The 14,728-nt window shown below is 43.8% G+C and overlaps 1 protein-coding gene across 1 annotated transcript in view; it reads right to left on the reverse strand.

Annotated features, from left to right (window-relative positions):
- Window positions 1-14,728, reverse strand: part of GEMIN8 (gem nuclear organelle associated protein 8) — an 85,525-nt gene that overhangs the window by 43,658 nt on the left and 27,139 nt on the right. The window contains exon 3 of the mRNA XM_039339806.1: window positions 13,941-14,138. Within this exon, the coding sequence (XP_039195740.1) occupies window positions 13,941-14,138 (198 nt within the window). The remainder of the gene's footprint in view (window positions 1-13,940; window positions 14,139-14,728) is intronic.

The following is a 14,728-nucleotide window of genomic DNA, read 5'->3' on the forward strand; positions in this document are numbered from 1 at the left end:
ACGGCAAAACGCCCTTTGTGGAAGGCAAAGAATCCTCCATTCTCTGATAACACAGGAGCATGATAGGGGACCCCTGGTATCCAGAGAGTATTATACACTGGATAAGGACAAGCACACTATAGGGGATGCCTGGAATCCAGTTAAAGCTGCTGCGTGCATAAGAACAGGTGCACGACAGGGGATGCCTGGAATCCAGCTAAAGCTGTTGCGTGGATAAGAACAGACGCACGAAGGGGGGTGCCTGGAATCCAGATAGGGCTGTTGTGGATAAGAACAGGTGCACGATAGGGGACGCCTGGAATCCAGATAAAATTGTTGGTACTTTAGTAAGCTCAAAGTCACGATGAGTCTGGTATGAGCAAAGTGGAGCCGGAAGACACCAGGCCCGAAAGGGACCAATAACAATAATGTGTAAAGAGAGTGGGCCTGCTAGTTATGGAGACCTGTAATGATTGCCTGACAGATCTTGAGTTGAATAAAGCTCAGGTAAACCCAAGACAAGATTGCAAACTGTGCCTTGAAGGGGCTAGGTGCACCTGGAGCTATCAGGCCTCGAGGTAAAAGTGGGCCTATCTGGCTAACAAGATGGCGGCCATCCCCAAAATGGTGGCCTGCTTGCCGATGGTGGGCCCGAGAATTTGCTCTCCCCAGACTGCCTGACTCAGTCCACCTCCCCCAATGGCAAACCCCCTCTCCAGCAACAAATAAGAATGACAGAGATTGAGGACAAAGGGGACCCTTCCTCCAGTATTTCCTTTATACAATGGAGCGGAACCTGGTTCAGGGACCACGTGGTCCAAGATGGCAGCCACACACGGAGAAGGAGGCTAGGCCTGCCGCGATCTGGAAGACTCCAGGGGAAGACGCTGGCGCAGAACAAGCGCTCCCTTGTTCTGGGGAAAGTCTGCGCCCCAACTGGCAATTAGGTAAGAAACAAGGAGAAGCAAGAAACGGAGTATTCCGTCCCTCCGATCAGCTGCCTAACAACTGATCGGTGGTGGCCGTTTGGTGCGTGGCATGCCTCCGTCCATGAAAGGGACAATCGCAGGCCCTGAAATCAATTAAGGCAAAAAAGAGGCGACGAGCTTAAACCAACACCGGAGCTGCAGCCGCAGCTCCAAATAAAAGTTAGCCACGTGGGATTCTCGAGGAAGATCCTAGGCACGTCGCAACAAAATCTCCCCCACCGACGCTCGTATCCAGTCACCAGAGCTGCAGCCACAAGCTCCGGTAGAAATGAGGACGAACCAGAATCAGTTGGGGAGGTGAAAACAGCAAAATTAGGGGCTGAGGGAGATCAATTTCTCAGGGTGGGGAGAAGAGGGGTAAGGAAGGATCCCCTTCCTTGGAAACTCAATTTCTGTCCCCCCCGCAGTCAGGAATTGAATTGGGGAATTTAGGATGTTCCTGAATGGAGACTAAATTGCTGATAGAAAGCCAAATTCTGTGCAGAAAACAGCACAGTTCAGCAAACTGGGGAAATGGAAAATCTACCAATAAAGACTGTACCTGCCTAAGAGCCACACTTGCACGTCTGTCCTGAGTGAGATCAAGTCAAGACTGGGATCTCTATGGTCCAGGACAGGCGTGGCATCTTTGGCTGACTTGATCTGATTGGGCAGGAATACAGTCTAAACCCATTGGTGGATTCTTCATCTCCAGTGCTGGAGAAACGGAGCCTTCTGCCAGATCTCCGTTGGGATAAGAAAATGTTTCAGTACCTATGGAGCGCTTCCAAACGCAGGGATTGGCTGCATTTGGAAGCACTCTGTAGGAGCTAAAACACTTTATCCAAAGGAGATCTAGCAGAGACTCCCACCATAGGCTTGTTTTGGCTAGGAAGTGGCTTGAGAAATGGCTTTTTCCTGCAAAAACCTAGCCAAAGAGCAAGGCGTGCATGCCCACAGAGAGGGCTCTGAGTGCCCCCTCTGACACCTGTGTCATAGGTTCACCACCACTGATCTAGAATAGTGGTTCTCAACCTGTGGGTCGGGACCCCATTTGGGGTCGAACGACCATTTCATGGGTGTCGCCAAATAACGCAGTCCACCATTTTCCCCCCTTTTCCTTAGCTGTGCTACTCCCTTTTATTCTATTGGCTTTTGAAAGCCAATAGAATAGACTCTCTTGAATAGAGTCTAATTCTATTGGCTTTCAAAAGCCAATAGGAATTGTCCAGGCTGTCTCTGCCCTGCTGAGCTGCCAAAAGTCCCATTCTGCAAGCTATGCTGCACCAGTTGAGTAGTCCTCGACTTATGACCGGTTGAGTAGTCCTCGAATTATGACCGGTTGGAGGTCGTGGCATTAAAAAGGTTGAGAACCACTGATCTAGAACAACCTCCTGCTCAAGTGCAAGAATTCAGAACTACATTATCTCAGAAAGACAGACAGAGATCCAGCTCTGGTAAAGAAGAGTCCGTCATCTCTAAAGAAAGACATTCCACTGCTGAATAGAGTTCAATATTATAATTTTGTTCCCAATGTCCAAATAAATCTACAATTAGAACTGCGATTAAATCTATAATTACATCTGTAATTTAAGAGTACTGTTTTTGGGAAAACCCTGTCACAGCTTCTATTCAACAATTCTTCTTTCTCTGAAGAGATTTATCATGCCCCCCCACCCCAATCTCCAGACTAAACATATTCAGTGCCTCCCACTATTCTTATATACATTTATTCTTCTAGGAGCTTTTATCTTCTTTGATTTCCTCTAGACATATTCCAACTTCTTCATATCTTTTCTAAAGTGTGGCACTGAGTGCAATATTCTACAGCAGTTTGGTCAACATAAAACAGAAAGGACCTATACTTCTGTTGATGCAGTCTAGGATTACATTTACTTTTTTCCACAGCTGTTAATGGGCTTAAGGAATTCTGAAAGCTTCTCCATCATGTCTTTAAGAGAGCCTGGACAGCCATTTTAGTCAGGCATTCATGCCTGTGGCAGCTGCTCTTTCTCTGGGTACCAGAACTGTTATGATCAATGAAGCAGGGCCTGGAATATATTCTAAAGCTCAACAAAAAAGGAGCTATTCTAGGCAAGCTGAGTCCTTTGCATACACTGACTGGATAGAGAACAAGCTGCAAATGTTGGCCTGTCCCTTTTTTTCTTTTATCTCCATGCATTCAGCTGAAGATAAGCTTCCTTGTATCTGAATAAAACTACCACTCGCCATGTGAATTGGAACCATATTTTATAGTGCACTGAGATATAGTTATGAAATATAGTATAGAGCACTGAGATATAGTTCATATTCAATTAAGGATACTCACTTTCATACTTTCCAGTTGATCATATGAAAGTTGAGAGTAAGAAATAGGGCTGTTTGTGTGGCCACTTCCTCTATCCAGTTTTAAACTCTATTTGGTCAAATGGAAATATTCTACTAGGTGGGGAGGAAATATTTACTACATATTGAAAGAATTATTACAACACTCCTATTTTTCTCTTTATTTTCTACAAAACTCAAACAAAAGGAAAAGTCTTTTAAAAAGAAAAACCAAACTGCCCAGGGCTCATTCCACATTCCAACCAGACACAATGTAAAGAAAAACGCTAAGCCCAGACAGCCACGGAACTAATAGTACTTGTTAAAGCATGAAAAGCCACAATGGACCAGTCTGCCACCATCTATACCGATTCAAGATAAGCTTTAGGGGTTTGTCATGCCACAGGGGCCCTATGGAAGCAACATCCAGTTGCCCATGCTGCCTTGGTCTGCAAATTATTAAAAGCCATACAATTGCCCTTAGCCATAGCCATAGTACATTGCAGAGCCCATCAAAAAGATGACACCCAAATTACAAAAGGCAATCAGTATGCTGACAATGCTGCCAAATGGGCTGCCCTACAGCCACTGCCGATGTCACTGTGTGCCCCCTCAATAAAAGCATGTGCCAAGATTCCCTATCAGGAATTCTTGGAACCAGGGGAGGCAGAGTTATGGGTGGGAAAATACGAGGCCACCTTCCAGGAAGAGTTCTGGAGAGTCCCTGATGAGAGATCAATTGCCCCCCGCTGCTTATTAAGACTTATATGCCAACAATTGCATTCCAAGGGTCACTGTGGGGTCCAGACCATTGTAGATGCTACTAGACAGGTCTGGTATGCACCTGGATATATAGTGAAGCTATACGAATAGCCAAGTGTTGTCAGACCTGCCAAGTTAACAATTCCTCATCCAAGAAAGCAATCCATATAGGAGGGAGACCCTGAGCCCCTTTGAAAAATTGCAACTAGATTATATTCAACTAACCCAGGCCAATGGTTTTCAGTATGTCCTGGTATGCAGTGACCAACTCACCCACTAGGTACGGGCCTTTCCCTGTCGTCATGCCACCGCACTGGAAACAGCCAGGCATTTGCCAAAGGACAGTCCCCAGGTTTGGAGTGCCAAGTGTCCTGGACATGGACAGAAGGACACATTTGGTGTCCCAAGTTATAACTTATGTCTTACAGGCCTTGGGGATCTCTCAAAACCTTTACAAGCCGATGCATCAAAATTCTTCTGTTGGGAGGGGGTTGAACGAGAAAACAGGAAGCTCAAGACTCTCCTAGGGAAATTATGTCAGGAAACACACCTGCCATAGATCCAGGTTATACCTATAGCTTGTTTCACCTCAGAACACAGCCCCGACGAGACCTGGGAATCTACCCATTCAAACTGTTGTTTGGTAGACCCTGATACGCTGAAAGGTTTAGACCCCCCACTCCCTTGACCTAGAAAGGGGGGAGGTGGTCTTATCATCCTATCTTTCAGCATTGCACCAATAGCTCCGCAGACTGTGGAAGCAGAGTGCCCTGACCCAGACCCTGCCCCCTGAGGAGAATCTCTACCCCCTGAAGCCTGGAGACTGGGTATGGATCAAGACCTTTGTCAGAAAGTCACCACTGCTGCCTAAGCAGAATGGACCATACCAGATCCTTCTTACCACTCACACAGCCATAAAAGTAGCTGAGAAAAACACCTGGATATACTGGACACACATCAAACCAACAGTTTTCGATCACAGCACTGGACCAGCCTCAATCCAGAAAATCCCACACCTGCGACTAAAAAAGGACCCAGAGACTGACGAGTGGGCAGTAAAAACTTTATTTTGCAATGGAAATGACGGGGGGGGGGGATTGAAACTTGTCTTGATGTTTTGTTTAATTTACCCTATGAAACATGTAACTGAGGGATTTGTGGAAACCAACCTGTTCCCAGAAAGAGGGAATGTATGGGAATACTTGGCCAAAGAAGTATTGAATACAACTGATTTTTGTCTATTCCCTTGCCTATAGGGGGGCAAATCAGTCAAGGACATGTTAGCAACTTGCTTATAGGAGTAGCAACACACCCACAGGCTATTCAGAACTTTACTAAACTCAGAGATTTTGGATTAACACCAACATATTCCACTATTTTTGACTGGGGGCCCTGTACTAATCTCAAGGATAGGACCATATTTGCGCTAAACACTGCCACAGTAACCAGGGCAGCCCTGGGTTTTAAGATGAGAGACTGCACCCCCTTAAAGGTATCTGATTGTCAAACCCTGAACAATACAGCTGTCAGAACCTAAGCTTACAGTTGGGGGTGTTTTCTTTCTTCTTTATTCCTGCGGGTTCTGCTATACTCCTGGGGGGAGGGGGGAAGCCGTGGGTGCTACAATGTATCTTCTTTTGCTTAGCTATAGCCACTACAATGTATCTTCTCTGCCTCTCTCTATCTGTCTGCTCCCTGAACTATGAGCTGCTGGCCTGTATGCCAAACTATCCAAATGTGAATTCCACAAGGAGAAAATTGATTATCCAGAGTATCGTATTTCTCTAAATGGCATAGAGATGGACCCCGAGAAGGTCTGAGCAGTGTTAGAATGGGCTCCGCCCCGCACCTGGAAACAACAACTACAAAGTTTCCTTGGGTTTGCTAACTTCTATCGTCAATTCATTCCCTCTTTCGCCCAAATTGCACTGCCCATCACAAATCTACTAAAAACCAAAGGGGAGGGCAAACCAAAGCCAAGCCAACTATTGAAATGGACTTTGGAGTTGAGAAACTGAAAAGACTATTCTCAGCAGAACTGGTCTTAAAGCACCCAGACACCAAAAGACCTTTCATCATTCAGGCAGATGCCAGTGATGTGGCAGTGGGGGCAGTGCTGCTTCAGGAGAATGACAAAGGAAAACTGCAGCCATATGCATACACATTGAGGAAACTCACAGAAACCAAGCAAAGATGGGCAGTGTGGGAGAAAGAAGCTTATGCTGTTCATCGGGCCCTCCTAACCTGGCGACATTTCCTGGAAGGGAACAAAATCCCTTTCCAAATGTGGACTGACCATAAGAAATTAGGAGCTTTAAAACACCCAGGAAATTGTCCCCTAAACAGGTGAGATGGTCCCAGCATTTCTGTTGGTTCTATTTCACTATCAAACACTTGCTGGGGGAAAAAACTTCCTGGCAGATCACTGTCACGATTACCACAGTACAATAGCACAAAAACTGAGATAACAGACTCACTCATGCTGTCAAAGTAACTAGCAGCGCCGGTCACTACGCGAGCACAAGCAAAAAATCCCCAACTGTTAGCAAGCTTGGCAGGACTGGGGTTCAGACAAGCATTAGAAAAAGATGAATGATTCCTAAACCATAAGAATCTATGCACAATGAATGATGGCCTGCAGTGGGGGGAAAACTCCACATTTCAAAGAGCCTGAGATTAACCTTCATGCACCTCTGACTCCAAAGCAGCTGGACACTTTGGATTTGTGAAAAACCTTCAACTGGTAAAGTGGCAGTTTTGGTAGTCTTCAATAAAAAAGGACATTGACAGTTATATAGCTAGCTGCTTCATTTGTGCAGCGGCTAAACGAAGGCAAGGAAAGACCCCAGGATTATTGCAACCAGTAGCCACCCTGTCAGCACCCTGGAAGGAGATTTCTATGTACTTTATTGTGGAACTGCCAGAGAGTACTGGCAGTTCCACAATAAATACTGTCATTTGGGTAGTGACAGACTAGTTTTCAAAGCAGGTTCACTTTATCCCATGTCAAAAAATCCCCACAGCAAAGACACTAGCAAAACTATTTGTGCAACACATATACCGATTGCATGGAGCCCCACAACGGATCATATCTGATAGGGGGGTGAAGTGTACATCTGAGTTCTGGAAAGCTTTTTTGGACCTTTTGGGGACTACCCAAGAGCTGTCATCTAGCAAACGAATGGTGGGTCAGAATGTTCAAACTCAGTACTGGGGCAATACCTAAGATGTTTTATAAATTACCAGCAAGACAACTGGACCGACCTGCTCCCTTTTGCAGAGGTTGTCTAAAATAATGCTGTTCACTCCAGCACTGGCTATATTCAGTTCCAAGTCGCGACCAGACAAAGCTTCAACCCAATGACTGAACTACCAACTAACGAACCCACTATCCCCTCACTGAAGGAATGGATAGCACAACTTCAAAATACCTGCCCATTTGTGAGATGAATCTAGGGAGGCATACAAAATTCAAGCAGATAAAAAATGAGTAGAGCCCAAGCCATTCTAAACAGGCAAAAAAGTATACCTGTCCATCAAGTATATGAAGTCCCTACAGCCATCAAAAAAGCCAGGACCAAAATTTGTGAGACCTTTCCCCATTAAACAGATAATAAATCCGGTGACAGTAGAATTGGAACTCCCCAAGACACTAAGACAGGTTCACCCTGCAGCCTCTTAAAACGAGAATTAAGCTCGCCCATAAGGCCAACTGCAGCCCCTCCTCCTCCTCTAATCATGGTGGAAGGAGAGCAGCACTTTGAGATCAAATAAATCCTAGACTCTAAGAAATATCATGGCTCCACACAATGTCTGGTAGCCTGGAAGAACCTACTTCCCTACCAAAATGAATGGGTCCACAAATGTCATGTCAGAGCTCCGAGATTACTTAATAAATTCCATACTAGATATCCTAACAAACCAGACTAACCCGTATATATTTTCTCTCATTTCTTGTTTTCTCTACAGGTGGATCGCTCATTTTTTTAAGAGGGGGCAGCATGTCAGAATCCCAAGCTTGGGGTTGAGGGGTGTTTTCTTTCTTCTTTATTCCTGTGGGTTCTGCCATACTCCTGGGGGAAGGGGGGAAGCCGTGGGTGCTACAATGTATCTTCTTTTGCTTAGCTATAGCTGCTACAATGTATCCTTTCCGCCTCTATCTGTCTGCTCTTTGAATTGTTTCCCTTGATGCTAGCCTAGGGTGAGAAAGGAATGCACCTCTGGCCATCTGGCTTATCTCTGGCTGCTGAAGAGGCACGAAAGCCTAATGGCCTAACAACCTCGGGAACAACATCTTATCAACCCCGTTCCCACAGCGGGTTCACATCTGGATATTGGCCCCGTCTGAACTGACCGGATAGACCAGGGGTAGGCAACCTTGGCTCTTTTATGACATGTGGACTTCTGGGACCATGCTGAGGGGAAAGGGAGAGTTTCCAAGCTGAGCCGTGCTGGTTCAGGAATTCTGGGAGTTGAAGTCCACGAGTCATAAAAGAGGTTGCCTACCCCTGGGATAGACTATTGGGATGGGGTTTGCTAGATACTCTGTTAACCCATTGATTTGTGTGGGAAACCCTCAGATCCTGCCTTCTATGCCTGCTGTCAACTTCTCCTAATAAAAGTTCCTTTTGGAATGAAGTCATTCTAGAAGTTCTGCTTTCTTAGGAAGAGGGATTGAGGTGGGTCCTTACAACAGCTCTCACTTGCAATCATACTGAGATTATCCCCTTCACTTACACACACATGAAACTTCCTTTAGGCTGGTTTATACTCTGTGGCACTAAAGCCTTCTCTGACCTCCCTGGAAACTCAACAGGTGGACGCTGCACTCTGGGGCAGTTAACAATCTTCATGCCCTCATTGCAGAGATGATAGAAAAGGGAGCTCCAACTCTTAATACCAGACTGTGACTCTAAAACAGCTCTATTAACCACATCAGTGTATGTAGCCTGGCAGTATCATTGGTGAGTGTGCCAGGCCTTGCAGTGTGGAATTGCAAAAACATTAACAGCCTAGCCTGCATATTGGCAAAAAATCTTAATTGAACCTCCCAAGCTCTGGACATTCTCAATAGAGAACTAAGCCAAGTACGAGAAGCAACATTAGAAACCCAGGCAGCTATTGATTATCTCCTGCTGAGGCATAACCATAGCTGTGAGGAGATCCGTGGCTTATGTTGTTTCAATTTAAGCGAAAATTCAGAACTTATAAAGAGCAATATAAAAAATCTCAGGGAACTAACAAAAAAATTGGCTATGAAAAAGCTCCCTTTGATCTCTCAGGGCTCTTCTCATGGCTTTCAGACTTTCACTGGTTAAAATCCCTGCTTATGGGAAGAGCTGCAGGGATCCTTATAGGACAATGATGGTGAACCTTTTAGAGACCGAGTGCCCAAAAACTGGCCTAGCCCTGTCCTCTACCCTGCCTGCCCGCAGGGCCACTCACCGCCTCCAGGGCTTGCCGCAGATCGCCCAGGCAGCCCAGCAGCGCCATGGCGGCCACACCCTCTGCCCATACCCCGCAGCATCAACTGTGCGGGATGGGGTGTGAGGGCAGAGTTTTGTCTACACTGCCTGGCTGCCATGTCCTTGGCTGCGCTGCTCCATGTGGGCCATGCTCGGTGGCGACTCTCATCCGGGGGGCTGCTAGTGAGGAGGGGGTCGTGGGGGGAGGTGAGGCTGGGGCAACGGCATGTGTGCCCACAGAGAGGGCTCCGAGTGCCACCTCTGGCATGCGTGCCATAGGTTCGCCACCACTGTTATAGGAGCTCTCCTGTGTTGTCTCTGCCAATATCTAACCCCATTCCTAACCAATCTGAACGATTGTATTCTCTCCCAGACTTCATAAAGGAAAAACTAACAGGTTTCCCTCATGATGTGCCAGATTGATAAAACATATCAGTTATACTCCCACTAAAAGGTCCAAACTGGTTGGGCAATAAAATATGCACACATATTTTAAAGCCCAAAGTGGGGGACTGAAATAATTATTACAACCCCCCCCCCATATTTTCTACAAAAATCAAGCAAAAGTAAAAGTCTTTTAAAAAGAAAAACCAAATCGCTAATGGAAAACTGCCCAGGGCTCATTCCACATTACAACCAGACACAAGGTAACAAAAACGCTAACCGCAGACAGCTGCCAGTACTTAGGGAGATGATGACCTTATTGAAAGTGGAAGCCACGGCCCTAGTCATAAGCAAACAGACAAAAAAACATTATCACAAATTCATTTGAAGCCCCTTGCAGCAAGATTTGACAGCTAACAAAGATAGAATGATAGGATTAAAATCAGCAACCCCTCAGCCAAAAAACCCCAACACATAGCCATCAGCCACAAAAGAAGTTACTCAAACACTCCTTTAAAAACACAAAGCCCATATTACACAAATTCCAAAGTCTCAGAACCATATAAGAACCCTTCCACTCACCCAGTTAGTTGTTCAGCTGAGCCAGAAGTGAACTGCTGAAACGGTACTTCGCTTCTGCCAATAAACATTTCCTCTCGGGCAGCCGGCTTCCTCTCATCTATTTCAAATGGTGGCATTTTGTTTTTTCTCTTAAAGGTATAGCCTCCTGCCTGGAAAGCAAGCCCCCAGCTTTTTCTTCCAACAATATCTACCATTTATTTCTCTTCCCATTTCACAAGACGTCCAGATATTTTAATTGATTGCACTGTGATATGCTATCAACCAATAAATGTCTCTGAATTCTGGATTTAAAAGAGCAAATAGGCAAGAGAAGTTGGTTTGTCCGCCAGGGAATCTTTAGAAATTTGGGTTGAATAATTTGATGAGGAAACCAAAAAGACACATCTGTAGGGAGTAGCATTATTAAACACTTATAGGTATGAGGAATTGGTATATGTCTAAGATCTGATAACTCCTCAGCCCTATTTCCTCCCAGCATTATCCCTAAATTTAAAAAAGCCAGCCAGATTCATATAGCCATGGCCTTTGATGCAGCAAATAATCTGTTGACATTTAAAACAACAACATGTAGTTTCTTCAACAAATACACTCCAAAGGTTTTTTGCAGAGGAAGAATGATGAAATGAAGTAATGTGCTAATAGCATTTAGCTTAATCAGATTTTATCCTAAAATTTGTTCAGCTTAAAATACTCAACTGCAAAATCAATAGCTCTGTAAAATTAAATGTATCTCTTCTCCATTGCCAGATTCCAGGGGACTGCCAGATGGTGAGAGTCTTCCCAAATTATAACAAAATTGGAAAGATAGATAGATGCTCTTTCCCAATTTGTATTTATTTTTATTTGGTACTACGGCAGTTGGGATTCTTACTGAGGGAGAGGTTATCCTATTTTAGAAAGCATGCTTTGCCTATGTGTGCCTCAGTGTACAACTCACAAGGGAGAAATAATTTTATTTAGTTTGTGAATTGAGCCAATCAAAAAGGTATAAAAGCTCTTTCAAATCCAAGTCATTCTAAATAAAAGGATTACATAAGAAAGAAACTGCTTTTAATTTGTCTAAAACAAATTAGTTCCTCAAACTAAAAGTTTTATTTTTGGTGGGGGAAAAGGAGAAGGAGGGGGAGAGAAAGAGAAACTTTTTATACTGCATAACAAACACCTGAAGGATAAAGATATATTGAAATCTATGCTGTTGGATTAAATCAAGAAAAGAGAAAGTAAATGGCTGATCTGTATGCTATCTAGTCACGACTTTCCTCCAGGCTTCAGCAATATACAGTAACTAAGAATTTCCTCTGGACCATTTTAATAATCTACTAATTAAAATGGAAAAATATCATGTTGATATTAGTTTTAAACCATAGCATTTTATACGCACAAATTTCACAGGATAAGGCTCAGAACAGTGCTTTTTTAAAAGTTTCAATATATTGTTTAGAACAGGGGTGTCAAACTGCCGGCCCACGGGCCGGATATGTCACGTGGAAGCTGCGCCCACCCCATTTCCAGCAATTGCCAAACTGTCCCGATACGTTGCACGACGTCACGTGATGTCGCATGTTTGACATGTCTGATTTAGAAGAACAAACTGTAAAATTGCCCTGCAGACTATTTCTCTTGCCACAGAAATCAAATCGACACAAAGCATAACACTCTTATAGCCATAGGTTTACAAATTTCATATTAGTAGGGCTATAAATATTTGGATATATATACTCAGATTCTAATTAGGCTTGAAATTCCTCTGTCATTTTGAAGAGCCAAGAGAACATAATGTGAGATTCACTTCCCAGACAAGGTCCCTGGTCAATTTTCTTTATTATGATATATGCTCAAGAGAAGTGGTCAGAAGAAAAACTAGCTTGGTTAAATTCCATTTTACCAAAATATTTGGGATCCAAATTATTAGTAGATAGAGTAGCTGACAAGCACAGATTTCGTAACAGTATATGAATGGCTTTTTGCTATGCCTATGGCCAAACTTGAAAATCAATATATCAGCTTGGCTGGATAAATTAGATCTTATCTTTGATTTAAAGCAATCTAAGAGAATTTTAAGACCAAGTTACACAAAACTGCAAAGTAGTATTTCTCTCATCAACTTCTGAATGAAAAATGCCTGAGAAAATGAAGGGGAGTGTGGAGAAATCCCAGTTTTGCTTTTCTAACTTGATCGAGAATAGCTAAGTCTGACTTGATCATAAATAGCTGAAGCTTGAAGCTTGCCTAGTATATTGCATAAGATTTTTCTCATTTTAGGAGAAAAGCTTAGTTTCCTAAAGCAGGGCTTTTCAACCAGTGGTACGGGTACCACCTGTGGTACATTGGCACCTGGCAGGTGATACGTGACCATCCTAGAAAAGTGGTAGCGGGGGAGGGGAATGAGCTGAACCGGTGGCAGCACCACACAAGCCTGAGCGAGAGATGGCTGGAGCTGCAGGGCTGTCAGGGCTCAGTGGAAGCACCAGGATCAGTGCCAGGCTCCAGCTGGAGCTCGGTGCAGATCCTGGTGCTTCTGCTGAGCCCTGAAGCAGTACTGATCCTGGCATTTCTGCTGAGCCCAGAAGAAGCATCGATCAGCTGGAATGTTGCAGCATCTCCAGGGTCTTATAATTTACATTCAGATGCTTGACAACTGATTCATATTTATGATGGTCACAGTGTCCCAGGGTCATGTGAAGTGACCAAAACCTGCTGCAACCACCCAGCAGACAATGGGAATAAAAACCAAACAACCCCCTCATCCCACCCCCATGGCCAATCCCCAACAGAAATGCTCACAACAATGAAAACCTCGGACAGGAGGAAGAACGCCGCTGGGCGGGCAGGCTATGGCTTGGGGGGGCACTTTTTTCAGTGTCATTGTAACTTCAAACAGTCACTAAGCGAACTGTTGTAAGTTGAAGACTACCTGTATTTTATCACTTTTTTCCTTTTTTTTTATGGTCATCAACTTTTTGAAACCTTGCGAGGCAACTGGTGGTATTCAGATGTTGCCATATCCTAAAAGTGGTACAATGGGTGAAAAGGTTGAAAAGTCCTGTCCTAAAGCCTTTATATCCCAGGCTTTTTTCTCCCGTGATGAACCATGGCTGATTATTAACTAAAAGTTATAATCACTAGCCAAAATTGGCTATTTGAATTGTACCGGCTATTCAGTGACTCTGAAAAGTATTTATATTTAAATCTTAGTGGCTCAGATAAATCATCACCACTTTTTTCATTATCTTTTTCATTCCAAAGCAGCTTGAAAAAATATTTTGCAATTTTGTCTAGAGACATTGACACTTTGACTGCAAATTACCAGTCCCTGAGCTTACTGATCCCTGGTTTGTGAAGAGCTCACAATGAAAATCCTATCTACAAGATTTCTAGGCTCAGCTCTTTAGACAACAGATGTGGACATGAAAATAAGGGATAAACAGTATAAAAATAAACTGACGTGAAGAATAAAAGAAGAGAGCACACTCACGTAGTTCTTCCTGGTGTCGCTCAGTCTGCTCAAAATAGTGCCGAAGTTCTTCTGTGATTTCCATGTTGCTGAGGTCACAATCTATGTCCTCTTCACTTTCAAATTCTGAATCTGTTTCAGACTCTTTCTCTGCTGCTCTCCTTCTTCTGACATAATGCAAGTCATCCTGAGGCCTTGGAGAATACCGTGGTTTGCTGTCTGAGGTGGAAAAAAAAGATGGACCAGTTGTCCCTGGAATATTTTCATCCCAATCAGAATAACGTTGATGTTGTTTGGAAGGATGAAGTGATGGATTATATAATAATTCCATGGCTTTCCTATAAGCGTTTTTATGTCTATACATCCACTCCATTGCTTCATTGTAATGTTTCCAATATCTTGCATACATTTTTTGAAAATACCATGGTCCTATGTCTTGACATAAAAATATTGCCTAAAAAGGAAAACAAAGTTCAGCATTGTAAGATCTCATTCCTATATGTTTTGTTAAGTGTCCTATGTACCTAGAAAACCAATACCTATAGCATGGCACAGCATATTACTTTTTTATACAGTGTGCTAAACATAAAAGAATGGGAAATACACAGACAAATATCCTCTCCTCTCCTACCTTACCCCAAAACTATTACAGGTAATCCCTGAGTTACGAGTGTTCACTTAACGCTCATTCAAATTTAAGTGATCAGTGCCCTCTACTGTTTACAAGCAAATCCCCAAATTACGACTATTGCAGCACCACAGCGGTCGTTCGCCCTTATGAGCAACTGATCACAGAGGCTCTGCAATAT

This window comes from Crotalus tigris, unplaced genomic scaffold (assembly GCF_016545835.1).
Source record: "Crotalus tigris isolate CLP2741 ecotype Arizona unplaced genomic scaffold, ASM1654583v1 scf7180000017740.2609645, whole genome shotgun sequence".
In the NCBI taxonomy this organism is placed as follows: domain Eukaryota; kingdom Metazoa; phylum Chordata; class Lepidosauria; order Squamata; family Viperidae; genus Crotalus; species Crotalus tigris.